Raw genomic sequence first — 27,215 nt, forward strand, 5'->3', positions numbered from 1 at the left:
TCTGATCTGCTTCATACCATTACACGACTCTATGAAATGTCAATAATCATTCGAAAACCATCTGCGCATGACCGCTTGCGGCAAATCCAGAAGTCCGATTACCCCGACTTTGAATTCAATGATCGGCAGCATGTGTATGCCAAATATCCTCATGCGGATCCTCGTATCTTGGATCGACTTGGAGTTGCTATTTCCGCGAAATGCATCGCCAAAAGCTGGGATATGGGGATGAGAGGGAAGACAATAAGTCCACAGCTCCCCCAGAGACCATGGCAACTAAGTTAGAAGTCCCAGCGCTGTATTCTTGGGGTGCGCAATCAGAATCAGATCAATCAATTACATCATATGGGAACTTAACAATGGACGGTGATCAAGAGATTGCTCACCTAAACCTGCCAGAAAATGCCATGGCTGGTAAGCCATTTGAATGCGAGTTATGCTATCATATTGTACGAATCAGTCACAGACAATCCTGGATGCGCCATGTATTCAGCGACTTAATGCCCTATGTCTGCATATATCCAGTTTGTGAGACACATGATCGGCTTTACGAAAGGAGGCATCAATGGGTGGAGCATCTGAAATCCCACCACCCATCCTCATTCGATCTCCCACCCAATGCAGATACCTGCTGTCTGTTATGCCAGAAGAAGGTCACTGGAGGTTCTGTCTTTGATCGACACCTTGCAAGCCATTTAGAGAATCTTTCTCTCTTTGCCTTGCCACGAAGTCTATTTGAAGTCTGGAATGGTCCGACGTTAGACAATGAAGAGGAAGAATCAATTTCTTCACTAGATGAGGATCATGTTGAAGCCGAAGTAGTAGGTGGTCCTTACATCTGACATTTGCTATATACTCACGCAGTGTCTTGAAGAATGAAAGCCACCCAGCGCCCGACGCGAACCAAAATATTGTACACAACGTCCGAGATGAAGATCAGGCAGACCAGCAGATGGAGAATAATTTGACAGACCCATGGCCAGGGTATCAGGCAGTAACTGCAGGAGCATCTGGGTGGTGGGAATGTGTAAGTTCTGTCGAAAATCCTAGATTATAATGTAGACTTTACTAAGCCAAGTTTAGTGTCAATGTCGCTCGCCCACCAATCCCAATCTTGCTCCAGATAGATGTCCTATTTGTTCCCATTTCCAGTGCGCGACCTGTGCATTTAAAGTGGTTTAGAGTATTCACAAATATTTTGAACAAATTCAGATCTCAAATACAGGCCCTGGGGCATTTACGTCGGAAATGTTAATTTCTAGTGGCCGCCAATAGCTTGGACTATCTGACCCCCGTGTAGGATCACTCTCATCAACTCTTCTACACTCCAATTGGCTCCTCGTTTTACATTCAATTGCAATAGATGGTTGTTCCTAGTCTGGCTAAGTAATGTTATCATTTCTCTGTTTCAACATGCTATAAAAACCAAAACCAGGGATCCAATGGCAGTCGAGAGAAACATTGACAAATGACGGAAAGCAATGGGGGAAAGCGCTTAGATCACATACCATTTGGAACTAACAATTAATATAGGCTTTATGAATTACTACCTTCCTTTTCCTGGTGTTTGGACCAGGGGTAAAACCGCAGTGGTTGAGCATGACCATGAGAGTTTATCAAGCCTCTTTTCTCTTTCATTTGTCGGACCGAACATGTCTTCAACATGTGTTGGGGCTAGATAACGATGGGTGTCATTTCCTTGGTCAGTAACTTTGATTTTATTGGCGACCTCGCGCAGTCAAGAGAGACAGGCAGAGAACAGCTCGGCAGTAACCGATCACCTGTCACTGCGGTCATAGGCCGTAGCGTTAGATAGGGCCCATCCGCGCTCCCTTGTAGGGAGCTAATTTGTCTGTATTGCAGTGGTTTCTATACGTGTAGAACAGAATTGACTAGTATATCAGCTGTATCTCAGCAATATCCGCATAGAGATATAGATGTTCAATATACGCTCGTCGTGGAAACCCCCTGGCCGTTCGAAGGCATTTTGCCATGAGGACTACTGTTTGGAAAGCACAAAACTGCTATTATAGCCCAAGAATCGGCGATTCGGTGTAATAGAGGGAATCTATTACCATTGTGAGGATGGGCAATGCGGGGATATCTATTAGACATCCACCCACGCGGAGTAAACCTTGTCCAACGTTAGTGAAAAAGGAGGACTAGCTAATATAATGCACGGATGCTCATCCGTAAGCAGAGATTTCGAAACAATACGCACCACAGGAAAAAGCATATGAGGACTTGATTGATTGTACGCTTATTCTTCCTGCTGTCTGTCTGTTGCCCCTGTCTGTCTGTTGCCCCGGTAAATGCCATTCTATGCTGCAGTCATGGACGCCGAACTTGTCAGTGTCTCTTAATGATGGAAGATGCTCAAAGGTTTTCTCTGAAACCTCTCAAAATTTCGCCGTAAAGATTGAGCAAATCTCGTACAGGAGGTACATCAGCACTGAAATTTTGACCAAGAAAAGTTGGATTGTTCCCGATGTGCCAGTATGATTTGGGATGAGGGATGACATCGATGCTGTTCCTTCTTAGGCGTATGAGCTTCTCTGTGCGGCGCGCCACGTGAGTTGATGGGTCAATCAAGGCACTTGAACGTGGTGGCCTCGTGTCAAACTTCGGCTTGATAGCGCTTGACACTTCAGGGGTCACGGTTAGAGGACTGTTGAACAAATCGCCCAGTACCTGAACTAAATCCGAGAATGCTAGGCCAAGGTAGACGGCACATGTGGAAATCAGGCCTATCCAGAACGAGTTATGTGATCGGAGACAGCTTTTGGACAACTCTTTGTACATAATGAAGGCATCCTCCCAAGCGGTATCCGAGATGCCTTGCCGTAATGCACCTGTGAAATCACAGGACCCCAGATCTCCCCGGCGACGGTCTTGCCTCTGTGACACTTCATGTGCTAGAAGTCTGAGAGCAGGGCTATATGTCGCATAATCAAGCTTCGTGGCCACCATCACAAGTTCATGCACTGCGGCTACTGTTGAAGTCTCACAACAACATAGCTCGAGAATGCACCATGGTCGCTGAGAAACCATGAGAAGTGATTCCAAGCAATCATTGTGTCCAAGCACACAGTGTTGGGAGTACCTTGCAGCGTTTATCAAGAACCAGGGAAGGTGATCGCAGGGGTGGGTATGACCATTATTCTGGGATCGTGGCCGAGGCGGACGCGGCAGCGCACTGAGATCTGGAACCAGACTGTCGCGTAGAGTGGTCAGAATGGGGAGCTTATTTGCAACGACCAAGGCAACCCTCTCCAGCTCTGCAAGTGTTTCTGGGTCGATCTTGAGATTGGTCCAGTCCGGCGGCAACGCGACAATCGAGTAAATTGCAAACGAGTCGGCAAGACGTACCCCTCCGCCCAAGTCGTATGAGGCACAGAGTTTCGCAGGGGTTGGGCCCGCTTCCGCCGGGAAAGGTGACTTCATCGATCGGTCCGAACGGGGGGAGCCATGCCTGACAGTATGGAGTGCGGGAGCTTTTGGTCGGCGAGATCGTCAGCTCAAAGTGGGCTGTGAACAAAGCAGCATTGTTGACTTGGTGGCCTTGGCGCCTTAAGGGGTGACATCCAGCGCGCCGCCCCCACAAGCTGATGTAATTCGTGATTTTGGACCATTTCCTCAGGCACCCGCTTTTGGGCCACGTACACGAGTCTGGCTGAGAGTTTATGCTCCGGACTACAGCACTTCCTGTTACTTTCGCGACTGTGTGGATCGTTGATACCCGGCCTTCTGGACATTAACAAATAGGCATATACATTGAGAAATCCAGGTAAAAGTCATACATAATAGAATGGAGCAAAGGAGACCACACCGCAGACTTCACAGAATCCCCTAGTCGAACTGACTCTTTTTTCAATCTTTGTGCTCCAGCCGATAGTTTTCACTCAGTCTTAAGGTCTCGTAAACTTCATTCCGTATCCTGAGGGCCAGTGTTTCTCGCGCGGGGTCGTTTGCGGTGATACGATCAAGAAATAATGAACATCGTGCTTTAATGGCCGAGCGATCGTCATCTCTCAACTCTTGCAAATTCTCTTGATCAATCCCCTGTATCCGGTTGATATCTTCCAGAAGAGCTTGCATCTCCCGGAAGACCAACATATCTGGGAGTAACCCCATTGAAATCCAGTCCAGGCCGGTTAATCGACAACGAGCTGTAGTTTCGAGAGTTGCCCGAATGATGGCCAACGATCGAGTTGAGTTTCCACGAACATAGGCCTTGTGAATCGGACCACGGGCGTTGGTTTGAAGAATACGTGCAATCCTAGTGGCCCCAATTTCAGCCACTGAAGAATATACCAACACGCCCAGAAACCCAAGCTGCAGTCTGCCATGCATATTCACCATACATGCAACAGAGGCAATTCCAGACATCGTCCCCGTGAGAATCCAAAGCCAGTGTAGACAGTCTTTGCTCCAGGTAGGATTATACTCCCATGTCGAACGTGCCCAGGTTTCAAGTATTTTCTGTGGTCCTTTGAAGATCACTGTGCCGCCTTCTTCACGCTCATAAACAGCAAAGCGATCGTTGGGGTTAGGGTCAATCCGACGAGGAGTGTGAACCGTGACCATGGTAGTCAGAGAGATCGCTACCGATGCACCCCAGTGACAGCTGTACAAGAGAAAGAGGGTGAATGCCCACAGATCTGCTAACAGGATCCCAAACACCATCCCGGTTAAGACCATTGCCCCATTGATGAAAGAGAGAAGATTTAATGTCCATTTTCCAGCCTGCCACCGGACGTTCCCAATTTGTGAGTAGATAATGAACTCATCTTCATGACTTTCGCTTTCACGACCCTCGTCGGTGGATTTTGGCGTTTTGTGGACTGTATCCACATACACAATAGCAAAATCATTACCAGGGTGCTCCGAAGGCTCAAATGAGACGACATCGCTCAGCCAGACATTGCTCAAATTGTAAGGTAGCTGCCGGAAAACATTGCCGGAAATATCGGACCGAATAGGAAGCATCGTTGTGTCCTTCGCACACATTTTGATCGCGGGGTGGATCCACTTGAAAGGAGCCGTGAGGCGTTCAACCAGCATCTGCATTGGCGGCAGTGTGCCCCCAACCATAGTCATATGCGGCCAGATAAAAAGATTCCGATCATACTGAGTATATAGTCTCGCTGCACTCCGGTCAGCTCGCTGATTATAGAGAATTGCCGCGACGCCCAGCGGGTCAAATGTGACACCATTATCAGACTTGAGCTGTGGGTGCACATCACTTAGAGGGGTTGGAAAGTCCGTTCTCGCGTGGACAAGATCAAGAAAGGCGAAGATGGGTAAATTAAAAAGCGGAGATCTGAGTAAACCCATGGGGAGATTCAACATTTCTTCTTGACCCTAGAATGTGGTCCTGGGGTTCGCAAGATGGCTAATCAATTTGGGATTGTTATTAGGGGGTATTTTGGGGCCTGTGCGCTGGCCCTGCCCTGCCCTGGACGAGTTCCATCGCCGATCTTGTCTTACGTGAGATTATCAAAAATAAATACGAAAAACATGAACTCGTCCCCACCTGCCCGCACTGGCTATTTGAAGTGATTCGCCCGTGAAGAGAAGTGATGAAGCGAAAAGACGCCACAAACCCAAATCTTGGGACCTAGATAATAACTTAGAATTTGAATTTTGAACGACTGTGTTAAAGCACAGAATTAAGATATATCTCAAGACAATAAAGAAAGCTAGATAGAAACAACCAATTTCTCTCCGCTCACACCACGGCGCATTAGCTCGAGGCCCCTCTCGAGGGCAGTAAATCCATGCCCCACTTTGTGCACAGGCAGTGGTAGTTTGTATTTTCCTTGTACCAATAACTGCTCCAAGGATTTCATTATATTCTGATTTCCAGACAGCCGATGAAGATCTCGACCTCTGAACAGAATCGAATTCACACCATCTGGCGCATCAATTTGCTTCCGTCCCGTCCATACCTGTGCATACATCCTAGGTCCACCAGGGTCAAGGGCTTCAAAGATATCTCTTTGCATGCTACCAGCGCCAACGGCATCAATGATAGCGTCGACACCACCCGAGCCTGGGGTGGCCAACTTTGCATCCAAGGATAAAGAAGCGGAATCTCTATCGATTACCTCATCAGCCCCAAGATAATCCTTGATATGAGCATGATGCTTTGGCGAACTGGTCACGATAATTTTACATTCGGGGACCGCAAGACGAAGCAGCTGAATCGTAGCTGCACCAACCGCAGAGCTGCCACCGAGGATAAGCACGGAGAGAGGCTGCAGCCCTGAAGTTGGGCCACCTTTAAGGAATGGAAGAGGAGTTTGTAAACCAATGCCGAGAGCCATGAGCCCTGTGAGATAACAGACACTAAACGAAAGCCTCCACGTCAGCATAGAACACGATCAAGCAAGGCAAGATGTATGTGTATGATGCAAAACGATGTGGAAACTTGAAAAAAAAAAAGGAAATTAAGAGGAGTGGAAACGACAAACCCTAGGGTAGATGCATCTTCAAACGACCATCGTGCTGGAATCTTAGCCACATCTTTTTCCTGTACCACGGCATATTCCTGATATGATCCCGAGCGGTCACCTGGGGTAAAAAGGGCCAGAACTCGATCTCCAGCAGCAAAATCGAGCACCCCTTCTCCCACTTGCTCAACAACTCCGGCCCCGTCCAGGCCTGGAACAAAAGGCCAAGAGGTCACTCGATGACCCTCATCTATCATTTTGTAATCTGCAGGATTTATGGCGATAGATCTCAAACGTATCATCACCTCTCGCGGTTCAATGAAGGTAGGCTTTTCGGCAATCGTGGCCACCAAGAAAGCGCCCTTCTCTCGAGCAAGGTATCTAGTGAATTGCAGGGCCATTCTGGAATTATTGCTACAGCAGGGTGAGTATAATTGTCGAATCATAAGGAGAATAAATAACACACATAGCGGCACTGGCTCACACCCAGTCTCGTGGCAGGAATATCGGAAGATTGTGAAAGGGCACAGCTTTTTGTTGGCCCTCAGAAGTGATTTTTCACAGTAACACAAGGTTGCAGTCTCTCCGAATCTGGGACTCTAAGGGGAATTGTATATCCGTAGAGAGAAATGGGTTGGTAAATGCGAGCGCGGTGCGGTTCGAATTTATAATTTATGTTGGGAGAACGAGCGGAATCCTTCGGCGGATCTAATGAGTCTCTATCGGATTTAAACATCGGATTTAAATGAAAGAGGTTAGGTCGCCGAGGATGAGAGAGGATCAATCTGGACTAAACGTCTGATCAATAATTGGCTCAAGTAGCCCCCGCCTTGTTTGAAAATCAGACCGATTATTTAAATTTATATGTGTTTCTATCGTCCTTTATATCCCTTCAGATCTCAAGAAGGCTATATCACCAACTGACATGGAGGACCGTGTCACGGGTACGAAGTGGGGGGGGGGCTCGGCCCCCTCAGAAGGCAGTGTATTGCGAATAATGGACAGGCCGATATTTGACCATAAGCGCGACCTGGGACAGTTTCAATGACCCCTATACACTGCCCCTATTTTCTGCACTTGATCTGCCTATTTGGATATGTTGTTTACAAAAGTGCTGTGATTTCCTGCATAATCTTGACAATGCTAGCTACTATATAAGTTGATTGTAAGTGATTAGATCTGGTACGTGCGATGCGTGTTTGTAAGACGATCAACTCTAAACAACACTCGGTCGCGACACGGTTGTTACTTCTTTAACATAGGCGGCTGGAAAGAGGATAAATCTTATTACGGTTCAGACCAAGGGTGCCCCTATCATAGAATGTGTTGCATCTAGGGCTATCCATATAGGCTAGTACTGGGCCCATGGGATCAGTTGTTGATCATACTGGGTTCAAATCAAGGGGGCGGCTGTGGAGGAGCCATTGTTAATACAAACAAGCGTAGCCGCCGCGCTCGGGTTTATACGCTTTCGAGTACTTCGACAAATTAATGAAAAGAACATGCATGAAGAACGGAGGACTTCGGAAAATGTATCTAGTTGAGAGGTGGGCCGAAGGGGGTTGGTTTTGAGGCAAGCAAACCGCATTCGAGGCTTGCTAAGTCATGTGTTTGGTAGGGGAAGGTGGCAATCAGACTTAACATGGAAGACCCCGGTGGGACTCGGGGAGACTTACTCCCTGATTGGAAAAGACAGGTAGAAAGAAGGAAAAGGTAAAAACAGGTAAAACACAGGCTGATAAAATCAAGTTATGATCCAAAACGAATTACGGAGCGGAGACCCCTGGACCCATCACTCCCCGTTTTCATGGGCCGAGTGGTCGGCAACTTTTACCCGCCGAGTGACCAGGCGCGTCGTATTAGACAGAATGAGGCGTAGTACACAATTCCATTCAGCTCTCCCCCCACAAAAATCGAAAACCTCACTTCGGGATTTCGTCTGCCCGCTGTCCGGTTAATTTCGTCCAGTCTAGACCCGATCGACCTCCCCCTCCCCATCCGCAACCTATTAGCGCCCACCCTTAAGAGACAGCTGTTCCCAAGGAAGCAAGGAACGACACCCGGAGTTTTTATTCTTGCTCTCTTGAGTCTACAGGAATGCTGAGCAGCGTCTATCAGATGCAGGCATGCTTCATGCTCTCCCCATAATACATAACTTTTCGTTCACAGTGATTGGTGTAACGCGAAGTTGGTCTTGGTGTTAACGATAAACCGCGACCGCGATCGGAGGTGAAATTGCGACGGTCGGATGCGTATTCCTATCGCCGTGCAGCTTGCGCTGCTGGTACTGATCACGACTCTTTCAGGCATCGCTGCCCTCGCGGTTGCAACAGTACGTTCTGCTTTGAGGTTGGGGCAGGCAACTTGGGGAATCGGCACGCTGACAGATCTAACCCCAGTGGATAACCACGTACGATTTTGTCGTTGATGTTGGGTAAGTTAATTACTACGTCCCCGCGTGGACTATTGTGTGTGATCAATTTGTAGTTCCTGACCATGACACAGATCTCAAGGCCTCCAGCTCGTCGCGACCATAAAGGCCAGTCAAATTGCGTCTAATCTGGACCTGCTTGAAGTTACCTGCAAGACGATCTCCACGCGATTATTGATACAGTCCGCTCTCAAGCGGTATTATGCTGGCAATGAATCTTCGGCGAACTGGAATAACTCGATATTGGATGTGCAGTCGGCGCTTGGAAGCAGAGGCTATCTTAGCCTTTACCAGGCTACTCTTTACTCAAGAAGTGGAGATGGCGGAGTATCACGATTGCTTAATATCACGAGTGACAGTATCCCAGATATAACACTTCCATATGGCTACGCAAATGGAAGCTCAGTCAAACTGGGATCGGATGTCTATCCATCGATGCTATATCCTAACTTGACATATACGCGCTCTTCAGATGACAACGATTCGTTTATTGCACAAGCCTTTCCCGGCTATTCGCTCGGACAGTCCACATCCTTGATGCTGGGTCCACTCCGAATCAACGACTCATTCTCGCTGGTTTCCTTAACAGTGCCAATTGCCAACAATACGTCGAGCACCGAGATTCTGGGTTTCATGACGTGAGTTACGCTTTTTAGGTCCAGTGGACATGATCTTGCGTTTATGCTTACTTGATTGAAAGTGTTGTTGCTAGCGCCGCAAACGTACAAGATGTTGTTGCCTCTCGTGATGGACTAGGAAACACAGGGCAGGTGCTTCTTCTGGGACCATCCAGACCGGAGAACACATTTGCGTCAAATGCCCAACCTGCAACCGCTACCTCGGCACCTGACACTGCAGCGTTAGCCGATGCGCGGGTTCATTATGTTTTCGAGCCTACTCCACTCCCAGGCCAAGAGAGTCGGCATAGTAGCGTCACAACCGACACCTCTTTTCCGCTTTCGAGATACCAGACAGCCTTGGAGATCATGCTTGAACCATATCGCAATGAGAACAAATCGATCAGCCATTTGTCTACCAAGAACGAGGAAGGAACAAGAGTCGCAGTGGCCGCAATACGTCCCCAAACAACTCTGGCACAGTGGATTTTAATTGTCGAGGAGACTCATGCGGAGGCATTCAGTCCAGTGGTTCAACTACGGAAAATTATCCTTGCCTGTGTCTTGGGCACGGCTGGAGCAATCATCCTTTTCGTGCCACTGCTCACGCATTGGGCCGTGGCACCAATTCGAAGGCTGCGAGAGGCTGCCCAGAAATCGGTCGTGCATCAGATTCCCCGCCCGTCATATTCTCGACAAGCGCAGAGAGGAAACATTTCCGATGGAAATACAATTGGGGAGCAGAGGGATGAGAAAAGTCTTCCTAATTTCTGGGTGAAACATGTTCGACGGCCCTTGGAAAGATTCAACAGCCCTGGGCACGTTATTGACCGCAGCGATCATGAAATATTCCAGATCCCTGCACGAGTAAAAGAACGAAGAAGCTGCGTGAGTGACGAACTCACAGAGCTTACAAAGACTTTCAACGAAATGTCAGACGAATTGACCATTCAGTATAATCGTCTGGAAGAACGAGTTGTAGAGCGAACTCGGGAGCTCGAAAAGGCCAAAATGGCTGCCGAAACAGCAAATGAGAGCAAGACCTTGTTCATTGCTAACATATCTCACGAGTTGAAGACGCCGCTGAATGGTATCTTGGGAATGTGTGCGGTGTGCATGGGAGAGGAAGACCTGTCTCGAATCAAGAAGTCGCTCCGGGTGGTCTATCAATCTGGCGACCTTCTTCTACATTTATTGAATGACCTATTGACGTTCAGCAAAAATCAAATCGAGCAGGCGATCCAACTTGAAGAGAAGGAATTCAGAATTTCCGATATCCGATCTCAACTGATCACTATCTTTCAAAATCAGGTTCATGAAAAAGGAATCAGCTTCAGTGTTGATTGCTTTTCGGGCGAAGAGATTCAGACCCGCAAACCGAATGGGTGTCACGACAAAAGCCATGTGAAATCTCGGTTGAGCTTTGATACAGCGCAAACGACGAAGCTTATGGATATGGTCCTCTGGGGTGACCAGCATCGAATCCTTCAAGTCCTGATCAACCTAGTCAGCAATAGCCTCAAATTCACGCCCGAAAATGGAAGGGTTGAGGTTCGTATTCGGTGCGTGGGTGAGGCATCACCCCCCGAAGACGCCGAGTTTCGCAAGGGAAGTTTCAGAGGAAGTGCCCGCTTTCGATCCGAAGTCTCCTCGATACGAAGAAACTCCTCAGAAAAGGTCGGCGCTCTTGTTGAGACCCTGGACGAGGAGCAGCTGTCCGCAGAGGCTAGTCCTCTGTTGATATTCCTATTCGAAGTAGAGGATAATGGGCCGGGCATTCCTGCACAGCTTCATAGACGCGTATTCGACCCATTTGTTCAAGGGGACTTGGGATTGAACCGCAAGTATGGAGGAACGGGACTCGGATTGAGTATCTGCGCTCAACTGTCCCGAATATTGGGCGGGGTGATTCTCCTAGACAGTGAGGAGGGGCGAGGATCCACCTTTACCTTGAGAATTCCGCTCAAGTTTGTGAAGGAGTTCGCCCCAAGTACCCACAATTCCAGCACTCCTGGGTCACGGACTCCCAGTGTGCTCTCTCTAGAAGACTTTTCCAATACTGCACGAGCACCTTCAACTCACGGCTCTCCAAGAAATGAGCCTCTTGCTCCAGGATTCGAGAAATCTGATATTCAACCACGACTAGTTGGCCTCAGTCAGCCCTTTTTCACGCCAACTGTCCCATCATCCACCCCATCATCTCCATCAAGGAATTCTCATTCAAACCACAGCACAATTGAAAAGGATGAAGGTTTGAAGAAGAAACGTGTCTTGGTGGCGGAGGATAATACTGTCAACCAAGAAGTTGTGAGACGGTATGTAACGAATCTGGATTTCACAATCTATATGTTGACTTGCGCAAGTATGCTGGCCCTCGAAGAAGTCTATGATGTGACAATGGTCAAGGACGGGCAAGAAGCGTTCGATACAGTGAAATCCAATATGGAAACGGGCAAGGTGTTTGATCTTATCTTCATGGATATACAGGTAGTGATCCTTATTACGTGAATGCTCCTAGATGGATGTCGCTGATCCTTGCAGATGCCGAATCTTGACGGGCTTCAAAGCACTCGGCTCATTCGGGAAATGGGATACTCTGCGCCGATTGTGGCATTGAGCGCCTTTGCGGAAGAAAGCAACATAAAAGACTGCATGGATTGCGGAATGGATATGTTCATGAGGTAGGTCACTCAGATCCTGATCTGCAACACTCCAACATGCTGATCAGTTCAGTAAACCGATTCGACGACCCGTGCTGAAGCAAGTCCTTCACAAATTTGCAACCATTCCCGAGGAAGCTGAGACCGGCCCTACCCAATAAATTTGGTTGGATTGTAGTATATCAGAAATCCAAGGATGAATTTAGCGGTTGCATCGTAGTGTCAATGGAATTCCCACCATTCTTGGGGGTTCCAAGCTTGCTTGACTTAGATACTCCGTCTTTTCCGTTCCTTCTCAGAGAATCGACCCTATCTATCACAGTTTTGCTCGCTTCGCTCATCAACCACTATGAATTTCTCAAACCCCCAACCGCCTATCGCCACAAATTCTTTATGTCATCAGCCCCCTTTAAGTTCGGATGCATCAAACAAAACTGTCATTTGAGTGTCCATGTGCCTGCAAAATTTCTTGGCTACGGAAATATCGGGGGAAACGCGGTCGCGGCTTACGTCGATGCCGAAATGCTATGATAGCGACTAAAATACCCAACTGCCCTCCCAGATGTGTGAGGATATCTCAGGTAGCCCTATCGCCAATACTGAGTGCCTCTTGATAAGTCGACAACCTGTGCAAAATACTTTTTGTGATCGATACACTTGAGGATCAATAGGCCTATAGCTACATAGGCGATGAAGAGACGTCGGACGCACTGTGTACACTATGATAGCACTTGTACTAGTTCTTGAAGGCAGGGAACGGTGGGCCCCATGGGCGGGAAGCCGGCTAGTCGCTTTATAGACAGCCAAGCGGCACTAAAGGCGCCCCGCCAACTGCGAATGCCATTTGGCCAGGTCTATTGCAAGATACCTAGACCTTATCCGCTAACTCGGGAAAAGGGCATTCTGACCAACCGTGGAGGGACTCCCACCCATCAAGGGGTCGTCGGGAATGAGATCGTGCATTGACACGTAAAAAGCCTCCCGGGGAACTTGATGAACTACAAACTCCTTATAATCGGTAAATGCCTCTCATAGCCCCAGTTAAGCGCCGGATTTGCAGTAAAGCGAAGATCGAGTGGAAGCAGGCGTAGATGACGGAAACAACTAGCTGACTAATGAAATGCTTAATCGGAGTATCGATAAAAAGACACGAGAATACTAGTACATGTACGGAAAGCAACAAAGTCAGTTCTAATATACTCAGAACTGGGGCAATCCGACTAGGGCTTTATCTAAGCAGTCTTAACGAACGCGAGTCAGCGTGGGTTGACTGCGCCAAAGATCACAACCTCCTGAAGCGCCCGCTGCACTATACAAGCGCGACTAGATGAGAAGCGCTATATACCGTGCCAGGTTCATTGCACTTCTCTTAATCTAAGCGAGCGCGCGAGCGGCAACCGGAAGTGTTAGGATAGGTATATAAGAAGTGTCACCCGGGCTCGGTAGCTCGCCGCCTAAGAGATTTGAGAGAACCGTGGGGGAAGATGTATAAGTGAGATGGCTCCCTAATCAAGGTATACCTGGTAAGGTGGGACATTACTCATTGGTAGGACCAGGGATGACTGTCGCACAATTTCGGGCAATATAGCCGCTAGACCAAAATGCACTATAAGTAACATCCTCAGTCTATACTGTCATCTATTGCTCTGACATGATCTATCTACAACTCCCAAAGTCCGCGGGGTAGGAGAGTGATAAGTCTTGCTGGATACCAGAACACGCCATGGCATGGAACAAGGTCCCGATCGCAAAACTTTGAAATCAAAGTAAGAACGCAAAAGCCAAGCAGAGGAACCCCATGAAGATGCGAGCAATCAGGAAAACGCTAGACCGGGCTTTCCTCAGAGCTTTGTTTCGGCGTTACAGCACCAGAGGTATCTCTCCAAACAAACCACGACAGGGTGATAGAGCCCTTCAAAGCAACCGCAAGCCACAAACCACTTGCCATCGATGTGGTCTTGGAAAGACCACCTGCCGTCATGGCGCCTAAAAACAGCGCCAAGAAAGCGGCGATTCGCCTGTTTCTCTTAGGGTTCGCCGACCACGGCCGTGTATAGAGATTAGTATCGACTAATAGATCACAGAGAAGGGTCGTGAGAACAACGGTCGGAATCTCGTCAAAAGCCAAAAGGCGTGATGCAACGATCTGGCCCGCTGCCTGAAATGCAAGAAGCGTTATTGGTATGATTTGATTCCAGTGGATAGGTGCCCGGGGGTCTTCTGGTTTGGGGCTAACGATCCCGGCCTGGACCACGCTTGCTGAAACGATAAGAGCAGCGGTCTGTAGTCCGAATGAAAGAATCAGTGTGGACCGTCGTAGTGTTTTTAGTGCGCGGCCAAGGTGGATGAAGAAGACGTTGCTCGAGAGGAAGACGCTTAAGGCGATGAGGGACTTTGCCCACAGGAAGGCTGGATACTCAGGTTGACCGGACACACCCAGCGCAATGAAAACGGTGTTTCCTGTCTCCTGGTTAGCTTAGGAAGCGTTATATCCATGGGCGGGGCTGACATACCTGTTTGCATACTCGAGAAGCTTCCCCACGCATTGAAAGACAGACCGTCCACTAGGCCGCCAACGAAACCACACAGAATGAGGATGACATCTGCACGTCTAGGATCCAGCTCCGTGAGAAAATACTGGGATAGCTGGAACGGAAAGGACGGCTTTTCGCTAGTATACGTTCCCGTCCCATCAGATGATACATCGGTATTGGGCACTGCAGAACGTAAAGAAATAGGGACCGAGTGTCCTGCGCGGATCTGTTGAGCTGTCTCGTATTGTGCACATTCCGGGCCCCTAATTTTATTATCAGGGCTGTTTTCTGTTGTTGTGGACGGAATTGATCCCCTGGGACTACGCATCTTGAGTAGTCTATGATAGAGACTGGGGCAAAGAACGAGTCTGGGTCAAATCGTGGATGCCGGCTATGCTTATAAGCTGAGTCTTGGGTAGCAACGGCGAGGATGAAACTCCACATGATGACGCCAGCAGGGATCTACCTTCGGGTAGTTTCCGTCGCTGTCTTGGTATTTTGGGTCTCGTCACCGGTCTTCCTTGGTATGCATGTTCTGTTTTGGTACATGTCATACGAAGCAGGGGCAGCACCCGGAGGAGAATATAAACATACAAGAACTGCATTCCTCATTCTTTGAACCTACATCCTCCGAGCCGAAGGTTCAAGATTATCAATACTGTTGTCAGACCAGTCTCCCGAAAGCTGAGTCAAGATTAATGCATCTTCAGCCCGGGCCCGTAAATTGGGTATGGAAGAGCAACGTCTATGATTGCACTTGGCGGCCTTGGCGGTGTGTCCGCAATCGGCGTGGTATCAGCAGCATCTGAGAGGCCAAGGGACTCGATTCTGTGGTTTCATTGTCCTAACCTTGGCGGCAAGCCATGAGGACTACTAATGCCAGGGTAGATCGGCGATATGCCAAGTGCAGCGCCTCATTGGTGAGGAAATGTGGTTTTGATTCGACAAGAGAGATGGAGCTAGGACCGGGGTGACAAGATCCTTATCAAGGATTTGAAGGGGGAAATCTATGCCAAGGCCATCCCACCACCAGGGCTAGTTCATGCCAAGCCTCTACCACTCAATCCATGTGGTGGGAGACTAGAAACCCGCCAAGTCCCGAGGCTGGATCTCTCCGGAAGTGGCTTGTTGCTTGCGGATCATCGGTGCTTACTGCATAGTCAGACATGACCTATTACCCAACCTGGTCTCAATCACAATAAAAGGCACAGACACGAGAAGGGGGCATTCGTCGGCGTAGGTTGGGTTTAATTAATTTTGGACTTGGAACTCGACTGTTCAGAAGTTGAAGGAAATCTCCTTTGTGTAGAGCAAGGCGCGGGGAAGATCTAGACCCGCAGGCCCACATGATCTGCACAGTTATCAACCAAATCCAGCTGACACAGCCCATGACGTTAAGTGATTCCCAAGGCCCACCAGATTGTTTCAGGAGTGATCCCGAGGGCCTTCATTGGCCCGAACTCTGCAGCGGCGTGGCTGAGTTCTCATAGTTGTCGCACCGGGGAGAGTGTAGAAAGATGCCCGTAGCGACTGCAGCTGACTATCGTGACGCTCCATATGGTTTGCCCCGCCACCCCCTTGATTATATAATATTCTGCCTATCAAAAACCCATTGTAATATTGATAGACGAGTCCGCATCTAGTTTTTTGCATCCAAATATGGTGTATATTGCCCTTGGAGCTCAATGCTTGCTTCAAAGCAATGAAACATAGTCTCTGATCTGTGCTCAAGATGCTTCGTACCAAAACAGGTCGTGTAGAATATAAATGTCCTTTATAGCTAGTCGAATCTAGTAGGCGGTAGTGGCGGTGAGGGGTTTGTAGATAGGAGAATGTCACTGTGATTAGCTTACGGAGCTAACAGGTACCTTTTACCCCTTTACCTCCATCTCGTCAAACGAAAAGCAAGGGTGGAAAAGGAGTGCATGACTGCACCACTACATCATGCCATCAGGGTGCTCACTCCAGGCTGACAACCGTTTCGGCCCGGTAATAGATCGCGGGTGCCGAGATGGCTTTGATTTCACGCTATTGTTCGAACAAGCCATATTTGGCCTCGTTCCTGCGGTCGCATTCCTACTCGTATGTCCAGTTCGATTGCAAATCCTCGTTAAGAGAGATGTGCGAACACAGCCTCATTTAATGAGATTGGCGAAGCTGGTAAGTACTTTCACATTTCTACCCATATAGTTAAACATAAGGTAACGTCCTCTCAGATAACTGCCTTGGTTTTTGCCGCGCTCCAACTTGCCCTTCTCATCAGCTGGGCACAGAAGATCCAGCCGTATACAAAGCTTTCCGTGGCATTGAGCTCAATAAACTTAGCAGTGGCAATGGAAACTGTGATCTTGTCGTGGGTGGAAGATGAGCGGTCGGTTAGACCGTCATCACTTCTCGCCATCTACCTTCTCTTCACATTACTTTTCGATGTTGTACAAACGAGAACTTTGTGGTTATCCAACAAGAACTCCTTGGTTCCTAGTCTTTTTACGGCAAGTGTCGCAGCGAAAACAGTGATGGTGCTTTTCGAGAGCTTGGGAAAGCAGAAACACCTCATTGGTTCCTATCAAGATCTACCACCAGAGTCAACAAGTGGAATTGTCAATCGTTCGTTCATGTGGTGGCTGAACCGTCTGTTTTTGACTGGTTTTCGATCTTTGCTTGCTACTAAAAACCTTGATCATCTCGACAAGCCCCTAGAGTCCGTGGGAACGGCGCGGAGGGCACTTAGAGCTTGGGCCCTACGCCGGCGTCCCGAGCGCCGCTTCGAATTTCCATGGCAAATGGGCCGAGCTTTCAAGGTTCCATTTACTCTCACAGTACTTCTACGCTTATGCTTGACCGGGTTTACCTTCTCACAGCCCTTCTTGATCACATCTATCCTCAACTGGCTTGATAAGTCTCCTGGTGCGAGCAACGACGGCTATGGTCTCATCGGCGCCACAATTCTAATATATTTGGGAATGGCCCTCTCAAACCTCATATACAACCACATGTTGTATCGCTTTGTGACAATGTTTCGAGGGGCAGCCTCGTTGATGATTTACGACCATGCCTTACACATCCCCGATGGTATCCTAGAAGATCGGTCTGCCACAATTACTTTAATGACTACCGACATTGACCAGATCATCAATTGTCTAATCATTTTGAACGAATCCTGGGCGCGAACAATTGAGGTGGGTATTGGTATTGCGCTACTTGCTCTTCGTTTAGGGTGGGTTTGCCTGGTGCCACTAGTGATCGTTCTTGGTAAGGATCCCGTCTAAATTGAAATACGGCGACAATTTGCTGAATTGTGATACTAGTATCTGGTGGAGGAAGTATTTATATCTCGAAGCATATTGGAGGGCACCAGAAGGTGTGGGTAGATGCTGTGCAGCAACGCATAGCGATCACCCGTTCAATGCTGGAGCATATCCAAACAGTCAAGGAAACCGGGTTAACTCAAACCTTTATTCGGCTTGTACAGAGGAAAAGAGCCCAAGAAACTCACCAAATGGCCAATTTCCGACGGAGTACGGTCTGGAAGAATATGATTCAGAATCTGCCTTCGGCCTTAGCACCAGCTTTGACCTTCGCTGTCTACGCTGCTCAAGGAAAGGAACTGAATGTTACTAAGGCATTCAGCAGTCTGTCCATCATAGCTCTTTTAACTAACCCAGCTTCTAAGCTGTTAAGCGCGATTCCTTCTATAGCGGCTGGTACGGGATGTTTTGATAGAGTTCAGGCATTTCTTCTGTTGTCAATCCGTCCTCAAGGCACAGATGAGAGCTTTTTTGGCGCGATGGAAGCGGAATCTGATGCATCCCCACGTACCACCGAAATGCATTTCCTGACTTCCAAAGGCTCACCGAACATTACTGACCTTCAAACACCTGTCATCTCCCTGGAACGCGTCACCATTCGCCCATCCCCATCAGCAAAGATTATGTTGAGAGATGTTAATTTAGAAATCCCCGGCGGAGCGATAGTCATAATCCAAGGGCCAGTTGGGTCAGGCAAATCAACCCTGCTTCGCGCTATACTTGGCCAAGCAGTCTGTGAGACAGGATCCATGACAGTGACTATTCGACAACCTGCATTCTGCGCACAAACACCGTGGGTTCCAAGTGGTACCATCCGCGATGCAATCTGTGGAGCTTTCTCCGTAGCTCCAGTGAGAGAGGACACATTTGATAGACAGTGGTACGCGGCTGTTCTTCACGCATGTGCTCTCAATTCAGACCTGGATATTCTTCGCGATGGAGATGCTACGCGAATTGGACACGGATCTGGCCATCTGCTGAGTGGTGGTCAAATGCATCGGATCGCTCTTGCTAGAGCGGTATACGCTCGCAGGAAGATTTTGCTGTTAGATGATGTATTCAGTGCACTGGACCGCAAAACTAGGACTACTATCACAGCGCGTCTCTTGGGAGTTGATGGACTGCTAAGAAGAGAGAATTCGACAGTGATTTTGGTGACACATGAGAGTAGGATCCCTTTCAAGATTCCTTTGTCAGCCTATTGTGAGCTAACACCCTAAAAGTGGAAGAATTGTCTTATGCGGATCGGATTTATGTACTTTCGGATGGATGTCTACATCAAAAAGAACCCTGCGATGGCAATATTTACCAAGGAAATGGGTCTGACCCCGCAGAAGATGGAGGATCGAAAGGATTGCCGGCGCTGGGGATAGAGGATAAAGCCACCATGATCTCCGAGGCGAATGAAATCGATGATCTCAGGAGGGCAACAGGGGACTCTGCTATCTATACCTACTATCTGCGCTACGTTGGGTGGACGAACGCTGTGATATTTGTTTTCTTCGTGACAGTGAATGTCTTCTCTAGTACATACAGTCGTAAGTGGATTCTTACTTGTGGCATCTCCGATACCGCTGACATCAATTTTCTACTAGAAATTTGGCTTGAGCGATGGGCCGATCGTGGTGGAGGCCAAAAGGCACTTTATGTCACGGTGTATTTCCTCCTCGCCATCTGCAATACCGTCGGGAATGGTGGTTATGTTTGGTGATACATTCTGTCCGACAAGATTTATTATTTTACATCTAACAGAAAGATAGGGCTACACTCATTCTGATCTCGCCCTCGACAGCCCGCCGGCTCCATCATGTCGTACTAGAGACCATCATGATGTACATGCAGTTCTTTTCTCTCGCGTCTCGATCAACTGCTGACATCTGAAGGGCAACGCCTCAATTTCTAGGCACCGTTGACATCGGGTCACTACTAAACCGATTTAGCCAAGATATGACCCTGATAGAAAGCGACTTGCCTATTGGCATCTTAATCACGGTGTCAAGTAAGACCCCTACCATTCTGCTCAACCTCTGGAAAGATTTCATAACCACTATCGCTCGCCATTTAACGATCGTGGTGCTGACGGATCCAGATCTCTTTTCGTCAATTGCCAATGCTGCATTGATTGCAACCGGCTCGACGTACATGGCAATATCTGTCCCTTTTCTGATTATCTCCCTCTTTCTCTTACAGCATTTCTATCTGAAAACATCGCGGCAACTTCGTTTACTGGACCTGGAAAGCAGAAGTCCGTTGTACTCCCATCTTCTTGACACTGTTGAGGGTCTTGCCACAATCCAGGCATTTGGCTGGGAGGCAGATTTTCGAGTCGCTAATTCAAAATTGCTGGATGCTACCCAGCGCACGTATTATATGCTGAATTGCATTCAGCGCTGGCTCACCTTAGTCCTGGACCTCATCGTCGCCGCTGAAGCAATCATTGTCATCAGCTTAGCAGTGTCTTTGAGACATACAACGAGTGTCGGATTGCTTGGAGTATCTGTGAACAGCATTCTTGGTATGTTCTTTGATGACACTGCCCCTTGAACCTTGCGACCAGTATATACTTACGCAGCTGACTTATCTTCACGAAGCCTTCAATGGTAACCTTTCATCTCTCATATCGGGTTGGGCGCAGTTGGAAACATCGCTTGGCTCAATTCTTCGCGTTAAAGATTTTGAACTTACAGTGCCACGTGAAATTTCAACGGAGCAGGGAGAAGTTCCCATCGACTGGCCGAGTCAGGGAGCTATTACGATCTCGGACATGACTGCCCAATACAAGTAGGTATTTCACAGGATATGTATGCCATCACCAACATTCTTTTCGCATTACTAACAAACCACAAAAAGTTCTGAAGCAGCAGTACTAAGGAATGTCTCTCTGAAATGTTTGCCAGGTCAGAAGATTGGTATCTACGGACGTACTGGGAGGTAAGTATAATCGTCTTAATAATCCTATCTGGCGTTAGGATTACTAGTCCCGGCTAACTTTTCACCGGGCAATAAATTAGTGGAAAGAGCTCTTTACTGTCGACGTTACTAGGCATGCTCACCGTGACCCGCGGTTCAATTATCATTGACGACCTTGACCTCGCTACTCTCTCCCCTGACAGAGTCCGCGAAAGTCTGGTCACCATCTCCCAAACATCGTTTGTCATGGTTGGTTGTACAGTCAGATTCAATTTAGATCCCACTGAATCTCTCTCCGATGTAGACATCATCGCGGCCCTCGACCGAGTTGGGATCTGGGATGGTGTGCTACTCGAAAGAGGCGGGCTAGATGCCGAGATAAACGACACTCTATCGTTATCTCGGGGCGAGCAACAACTGCTCCAACTTGCTCGTGCAATGCTGAAAATACAAGCAAGCAACGCTAGGATCTTGTTGATTGACGAAGGCACCAGCAGCGTCGATATACAAACTGACGCTCGTGTGCAAGACCTTCTGCAACAGGATCCCTTTTGTACATGTACAGTCCTTACAGTTGCACATCGTGTCCACACTCTTTTGAGTTATGATCTGATTATCGGTCTAGATCGGGGACAGGTAGTAGAGATTGATAGTCCTACCGTTCTGAGTAATCGGAAAGATAGCATCTTTAGCACGCTTCTCAATAGTGGCAGATATTAGTTCAGGAAATGAGATTCACAGAGCGATGCGAAGCTATCCAAATGGCGGTCTAAAAAATTATTTGCTAAACTACTCCTCATAATTTAGCCAGCAGTCTATATCCCATTCAAGCCCTTTCCATTCTCACTAATCTCAATCATGCCGGTCTCGGCGAAATACTTTTCCCACTCGACCATCAGATCTTCTAGCTCCTTTGTATGAGTGGCTGCCAGATCCTCCAGCTCGCCAGGGTCCTTAGTAACATTGTACAGCTCCCATTCCCCCTTCCCGCGAGGCTCCGGTAACCAGACTGCTTTGAAGTCGCCCCGCCGGATCGCTCGAAGGCCAAACAGCTCCCAGCCCGTCACGTCCAGGGTGGCATCGTATATTGATTGCGTGTGGCTTCTCATGAATGGGACCCACGACTTGCCTCGGAAGGGGACTACTTCACGTCCTCTAAATGATTGGCCGGGATGGGCAACACCGGCTAATTCCAGGCAAGTGGGCGCGATATCCATGACATTACAAAAGTCATGGCTGATAGGGTTCGTTCTCGTTATTCCGGGATAGCGCACGATGCATGGGCAGCGGATGCCGCCTTCGGTACTCCATCCCTTGAAGCCACGGCTGGGAGCGGTGGCAGCCAGGGCCCAGCGCGGGCCATACCAAACGAAGGAATTTGCGTTGCCGATGTTGTCCAGCGAATTATCATAGAAGCGGCCGATCACATCCATGATGTTTAAGCTACCAATCATGGGAAGGGCCTCGATAAGGCTTCCTTCTGCACCGTTGTCGGACATGAAAACGACGAAGGTGTTGTCCAACTCCCCCGTGTTTTCTAGATGGTCCAAGACCCGTCCAATATTCCAATCCATGCGATCGACCATGGCCGCATACACCTCCATCTTCCGAGCAGAAGCCTTCCGCTCGTCCTCGGTCATTGCGTCCCACTCCGCCGTTGCGGCGGTCATTGGAGCCGGTACGATGTCATTCGGCACAAGTCCCAATTGTTGCAGGCGAGAGAGACGTTTGAGGCGTAGACTCTCTGGTCCCTCATCATATACCCCACGGTACTTCGCAGTGACTTCTGGTGGTGCTTGTAGAGGCCAGTGAGGCGCGGTGTATGCGAGGTAGGCAAAGAATGGCTGTTCTGTCTCGCTGGACCTGTGATCTTTCAAAAACCCGAGCATGCGATCCGTGAAATAGTCGCTCGAATAGAATTGCTCAGGTAATTCTGTCCTGCGATCCAAGGGCCGGGAGTCTTCCATCCAGAGCCCGTCACTGTTGAAGAACGCTGGCGCGCGCTTGACTGAGGGCTCCAGCTGGGGCTCGTAGTTGTAGTGGTTGCCGGCCCCGGGCAGTAGAACGGCGCTTCGCGTGAACCCACGGGCAGATGGGGACATCTCGGCTTTCATACCCAAGTGCCACTTGCCCGACATGACGGTGAAGTATCCCGTATCTTGCAGAATCTCTGGTAGGGCAGCCACGCGAAAGTTGAGAAAGCCTTCGTAGCCCGGGCGCCCTTTAAAACGCCCGGGATTGCTCGCCATGAATTCGGCCATCTGACCAAGTCCCGCGATATGGTTGTCCGTCCCCGACATCAACATGGCGCGGGTCGGCGAACAGGCGGAGGCTGTATGAAAATCCGTCATACGCAGCCCCCCTGTAGCTAAGCGATCGAGGTTGGGCGTTTCAATCTCCGAGCCATAGGGCCCGGTATCGCTGAAGCCCAGGTCATCGGCGACAATGACAAGGAAATTCGGACGCTTAGCGGCCATAATGCGGTTTTGATTGGGAAATGCTTGGTGCCGCGGCAGGGGAGGTTCTATCGACTCTTTGTTAATAGAGGCCGTTCCCCAGCCCTATTTGAACTTTATCTCCCCTTAGCTTTCCCCTCTCCGTCTTCGGCCCAAGCTGGGCCCGCTTCGGCACCTTTCCTCTACGGGTCCACCCGCCACGCAATCGATGGATTCTGGCGTCATTTGGGCTTGTCATTCGCGATGGTGGGCACCCGAACCTAAATCAGATCTAACCAATGAAACGAAGTTCGTGGGGAAGTACATACAGCTTAGGGAAAGCCTAGTCGAATCCTAGACTCGCTAACCGCGTTGCTCTCGTATCCCCCCCGGATACCCCCTCTTAAAGAGCATTATGTGAAAGACTTCCCAGGAGGTACATTAACTCGCCAATCTCGCAGAAGGGCCTCTCGGTCCAAGGGGAAAAATGCGTCCGCTCAAGATGAAGTTTCGTTCTACTGCGTGGTGGCAACGCTTGGCGGCGTTGCCTTTCGTGCGTCACTTTACATTGCCATTGGGCTTGGCCATCATGGTATTGGCCTTGTCCGTGCTGAGCAATGGGTTTGATCTGTCGGTTTATAACTCTATCCAGGCGATGGACGGTAAGGATCCCCTAGAGGCCTGATAAACTCTCAGTGCTGATAAGTTGACGTGTTTAGCCTTTGATCGCAGGTTTGGGAAATGTAATGCGAAAGGCGTCTGCGCCCTGGATACATTCCATCTCGCGATGTTGAACTCATTTCCTCTGATCGCGTATGCAGTCGGTCTCCTGATTGCCACTCTAATCGGCGAAAGGTTCGGTCGACGAACAGTCTTCGTCGCAATGAATGTGGTTTGCCTCATCGGCATCATCACCTCATACACAGCCCAGAGTTTTGTACAAATCTTTGTTGGACGCCTACTGGTCAATGCCTATGTCGGCATGGAAAGCTGGTTGGTCCCTCTTTTCCAAGCCGAAATCGTCCCAGCAAAGGTGCGCGGTGCGGTTGTCTCCTGCTATCTACTTGGTCGTCTACTTGGCTCTTTCCTCATTAGTTGTGTTGGTTACAAAACTGCACACTGGGCGGGGGACACCTCCTGGCGTACGCCGCTGGCGGTCTTGTTCTCAATCCCGCCCGTCTGCCTGTGTCTCACATTCCTGATCCCCGAATCGCCGCGCTGGCTAGTCAGGGTGGGGAAAGATGAAAAGGCCCTGCAGAATCTGCGATACTTGCACGATGGCGACGGGGTCGATGTGGAAATGGAGCTAGTACTGCTCAAAGAATCACTGACTCTCGACACCGAGGGAGGAGGTTGGCTGGACCTTTTCCGGGGTTCCAATACCGTTCGTTATCGATCTATAACTGAATCTGGGAGCATCTAATGAGAACTGACATCTTTGGACTAACAGGGCCGTACCGCAATTGCGATGATCACCAATTTTTTCGGCCAGGCCACTGGACAATCCTTCGTGAACAACTATGGGACCATCTTTTTCAAGACACTCGGTGTGAATCCGTTCCTAGTTACCATGTTCAGTACTTTGGCTGCCCTTGTCGGTGCAGCCCTATTCCTCGTGCTGGTTGACCGCGTCGGACGGCGTCGCTTCTGGCAGACAAGCGCACCTCTATGCGCCCTTATTATGCTGGTAATCGGTGGACTCGGTGTGAAGCAAGACCCCTCAGCAAACCAAAAGTTGGCGATCGCGACATTATTTCCCATCTGGGGGATTTTCTACCTCAGCTCTTTTGCGCAACTGTCAGTGAAGACTCTCCGGCCCTTTTGTGGGTTTTGTTAACAGGTTGTATAATCTAGTGCTGCTCTAACCCCAGCCGAAATCCCATCGTTGTCCTTGCGAGAAAAAACGGCGATGATGGGATGGAGCGTCCAGAATCTTACTAATTTCGTTTCAACCTTCACTGTGCCATACCTCATCAATGCTGGCCATGGTAACCTTCATGCCAAAGTTGGCTTTGTCTACGGTGCCATTGGCATGGTAGGTGTAATATGGGCCTTCTTCTATTACCCGGAGCTGAAAGGGCGATCTCTGGAAGAAATCGACGAAATGCTTCGCCAGAAGATTCCTGCGAGAAAAACTGCCGGTATACAACCCTTTCTTCTTACACTCTCCATGAGATCAAAAACTAATCCATTTATGATGCAGAATGGCGCATGGCAAGAGACGGAATTGCGTTCAAGCTGGCAGAGATCAGCCAAGAAACTAATGCTGATCCCGAGGAGAAAGGTGGAGGTATTCTTGTCGAGAATACAGCGGTTTAGGTTAACGATGCATGGCCGAAGGTTTCATATGCTCCTAACATGCACCATCTAATCGTCTTGTTGAGGCCGACGAACAAGGATGTGGAATGCAGTATGGATAATTTTTGTACGGCCCTGAAAAGCAGTATGATATTAGACATATACCAAACAGGAGAATGTGTCCGTGACACTACTTTGTGCCCGCTTGTAGGACATGCTGTAAGCGGCATCGCTTCGTACCAAGCTCCTTCGGTGCCGTTGTCGGACATGAAAATCACACAAGTGCTGTCCAGCTCTCCAGGGGCCTCAAGGTAGTCAAAACCATGGCAAATACTCCAGTCCATGCGCTCTACCATTCCAGCATTTTTTTCACAGCGCGGGATGATTTGGCCTTCTACAAAAGATCCTCTCGGCCCACTCCGGTACTTCATAGCCACAACGGGTTGAGGCTCAACATCCCTGGCGATCAGACAGAGCTCTTTGAGCTTATGCAAATCCCTTAGACGGAGCTCGTTAGGCCCGCCGTTATACATACCCCGCCTCCACGCCCGGCTCCCACGCATAGTGGGCCACCACCCGGCAGGAGTGAGAATGATTTGGTGACGCCTCGTGCGGGGAAACAGTAGAGTGGAAACATGGCGGCCAGTTGACGCCAGTCTCAGGTCTCTCCCTCCACCATAACCGGCGTCTACCATTAGCCGGCCAGAATCCCTTCCTCCTCATCGCCCCGTCTTTCCCACTCCAAGAGAAATACGAAGTAGAAACTCAAAATAATTGTGGCCCACATCCCGATGCCACAGTATAACCGTGCTCCACCACCGCTCCACCCGCCGTTCCGGTGTGGGCACTATTTCGGGCGAAGCACCAAAACCCTAAAGGGAGTAGGTGTTGCACAAACAAAAGCTATTTGGCTTGCCAGAGTTAGACTTTTACAGCAGCACAGCCTTTTTCCTCATCTCAGAAGAGGGGAGCGACCAGGATGGAGCGACGGTCGGGCACGCTATAACAGAGAATAAGGTACAGTAAGGGAGAAAGATTGAGTATGGAACAGGCCAGATCGTCAGAGTTCCCACACCTCTTCGATAGACCTGGCCAGAATATTATATAGAGATTGGAAGTATTGATTAGTCCGAGATTGGTGTGGAATATTACATAAATAGGTATGCGTTATGGGGGGGTATGGGGATGCAATTCTTGCTTAGGTGGTATTCTATGTATTAAAATGTTGGTTCTGTTCAGTAGAACTCGAGTCGGCTGCATTGTGGGTCGAGGGGCACGAAAAGAGATTTACGGTATAATGCGTAGGGCATGCGTCGACTACGACAGCGCTGTGACTAGTACAGGTGGACTACCTGGGAGGCTTGTATAAGATACTGATATAGACGCTATCTCGAAGGCATAGTGAACGGCTTGCCTCAAAACCCCTTGTTAGGCGATATGTGCCTTTTAAAAGCACCGTCGTTATTTTATAAGATGGTTGAAGCAGTACTAGAGTTGATGATTCCCAGAGCGGTTAGTTAAATATATTTTCACTATGGTGGCCAGCTGCTCAGTAATAACTTACCCG

General features: G+C 49.0%; 9 protein-coding genes across 9 annotated transcripts; 3 read left to right on the forward strand and 6 right to left on the reverse strand.

The window, feature by feature from the left end:
* Positions 1-2,376: 2,376 nt before the first annotated feature.
* N7482_001643 (uncharacterized protein) lies at positions 2,377-3,444 on the reverse strand (the record flags this gene model as incomplete). The annotated part of the gene is made up of 1 exon (XM_056683768.1): positions 2,377-3,444. The coding sequence occupies one exon, from the start codon at positions 3,442-3,444 to the stop codon at positions 2,377-2,379; it is 1,068 nt and encodes a 355-aa protein (XP_056547374.1).
* Positions 3,445-3,870: 426 nt separating this feature from the next.
* On the reverse strand, positions 3,871-5,352 carry N7482_001644 (uncharacterized protein; the record flags this gene model as incomplete). Its single annotated transcript, XM_056683769.1, has 1 exon — positions 3,871-5,352. One exon carries the CDS (start codon positions 5,350-5,352, stop codon positions 3,871-3,873), a length of 1,482 nt encoding a protein of 493 aa, XP_056547375.1.
* A 350-nt stretch (positions 5,353-5,702) lies between these two features.
* Positions 5,703-6,712, reverse strand: N7482_001645 (zinc-binding alcohol dehydrogenase family protein; the record flags this gene model as incomplete). Its single annotated transcript, XM_056683770.1, has 2 exons — positions 5,703-6,351; positions 6,477-6,712. The coding sequence occupies 2 exons, from the start codon at positions 6,710-6,712 to the stop codon at positions 5,703-5,705; spliced, it is 885 nt and encodes a 294-aa protein (XP_056547376.1).
* Positions 6,713-8,703: 1,991 nt separating this feature from the next.
* Positions 8,704-12,324, forward strand: tcsB (putative sensor histidine kinase/response regulator TcsB/Sln1; the record flags this gene model as incomplete). Its single annotated transcript, XM_056683771.1, has 7 exons — positions 8,704-8,787; positions 8,855-8,889; positions 8,961-9,524; positions 9,587-11,818; positions 11,867-11,990; positions 12,045-12,184; positions 12,237-12,324. The coding sequence occupies 7 exons, from the start codon at positions 8,704-8,706 to the stop codon at positions 12,322-12,324; spliced, it is 3,267 nt and encodes a 1,088-aa protein (XP_056547377.1).
* Positions 12,325-13,988: 1,664 nt separating this feature from the next.
* On the reverse strand, positions 13,989-15,025 carry N7482_001647 (YoaK family protein; the record flags this gene model as incomplete). The annotated part of the gene is made up of 2 exons (XM_056683772.1): positions 13,989-14,623; positions 14,677-15,025. The coding sequence occupies 2 exons, from the start codon at positions 15,023-15,025 to the stop codon at positions 13,989-13,991; spliced, it is 984 nt and encodes a 327-aa protein (XP_056547378.1).
* A 1,814-nt stretch (positions 15,026-16,839) lies between these two features.
* On the forward strand, positions 16,840-21,635 carry N7482_001648 (multidrug resistance-associated protein; the record flags this gene model as incomplete). The annotated part of the gene is made up of 10 exons (XM_056683773.1): positions 16,840-16,857; positions 16,914-17,949; positions 18,006-19,172; positions 19,229-19,543; positions 19,601-19,712; positions 19,766-19,837; positions 19,889-20,520; positions 20,597-20,786; positions 20,856-20,936; positions 21,017-21,635. The coding sequence occupies 10 exons, from the start codon at positions 16,840-16,842 to the stop codon at positions 21,633-21,635; spliced, it is 4,242 nt and encodes a 1,413-aa protein (XP_056547379.1).
* Positions 21,636-21,730: 95 nt separating this feature from the next.
* N7482_001649 (arylsulfatase) lies at positions 21,731-23,392 on the reverse strand (the record flags this gene model as incomplete). Its single annotated transcript, XM_056683774.1, has 1 exon — positions 21,731-23,392. One exon carries the CDS (start codon positions 23,390-23,392, stop codon positions 21,731-21,733), a length of 1,662 nt encoding a protein of 553 aa, XP_056547380.1.
* A 445-nt stretch (positions 23,393-23,837) lies between these two features.
* N7482_001650 (uncharacterized protein) lies at positions 23,838-25,669 on the forward strand (the record flags this gene model as incomplete). Its single annotated transcript, XM_056683775.1, has 5 exons — positions 23,838-24,012; positions 24,070-24,734; positions 24,801-25,147; positions 25,205-25,491; positions 25,554-25,669. 5 exons carry the CDS (start codon positions 23,838-23,840, stop codon positions 25,667-25,669), a joined length of 1,590 nt encoding a protein of 529 aa, XP_056547381.1.
* A 132-nt stretch (positions 25,670-25,801) lies between these two features.
* N7482_001651 (arylsulfatase) lies at positions 25,802-26,211 on the reverse strand (the record flags this gene model as incomplete). The annotated part of the gene is made up of 2 exons (XM_056683776.1): positions 25,802-25,865; positions 25,889-26,211. The coding sequence occupies 2 exons, from the start codon at positions 26,209-26,211 to the stop codon at positions 25,802-25,804; spliced, it is 387 nt and encodes a 128-aa protein (XP_056547382.1).
* Positions 26,212-27,215: the final 1,004 nt, after the last annotated feature.

Source organism: Penicillium canariense (assembly GCF_028826845.1).
Source record: "Penicillium canariense strain IBT 26290 chromosome Unknown utg000001l_segment0_segment0, whole genome shotgun sequence".
Lineage (NCBI taxonomy): Eukaryota > Fungi > Ascomycota > Eurotiomycetes > Eurotiales > Aspergillaceae > Penicillium > Penicillium canariense.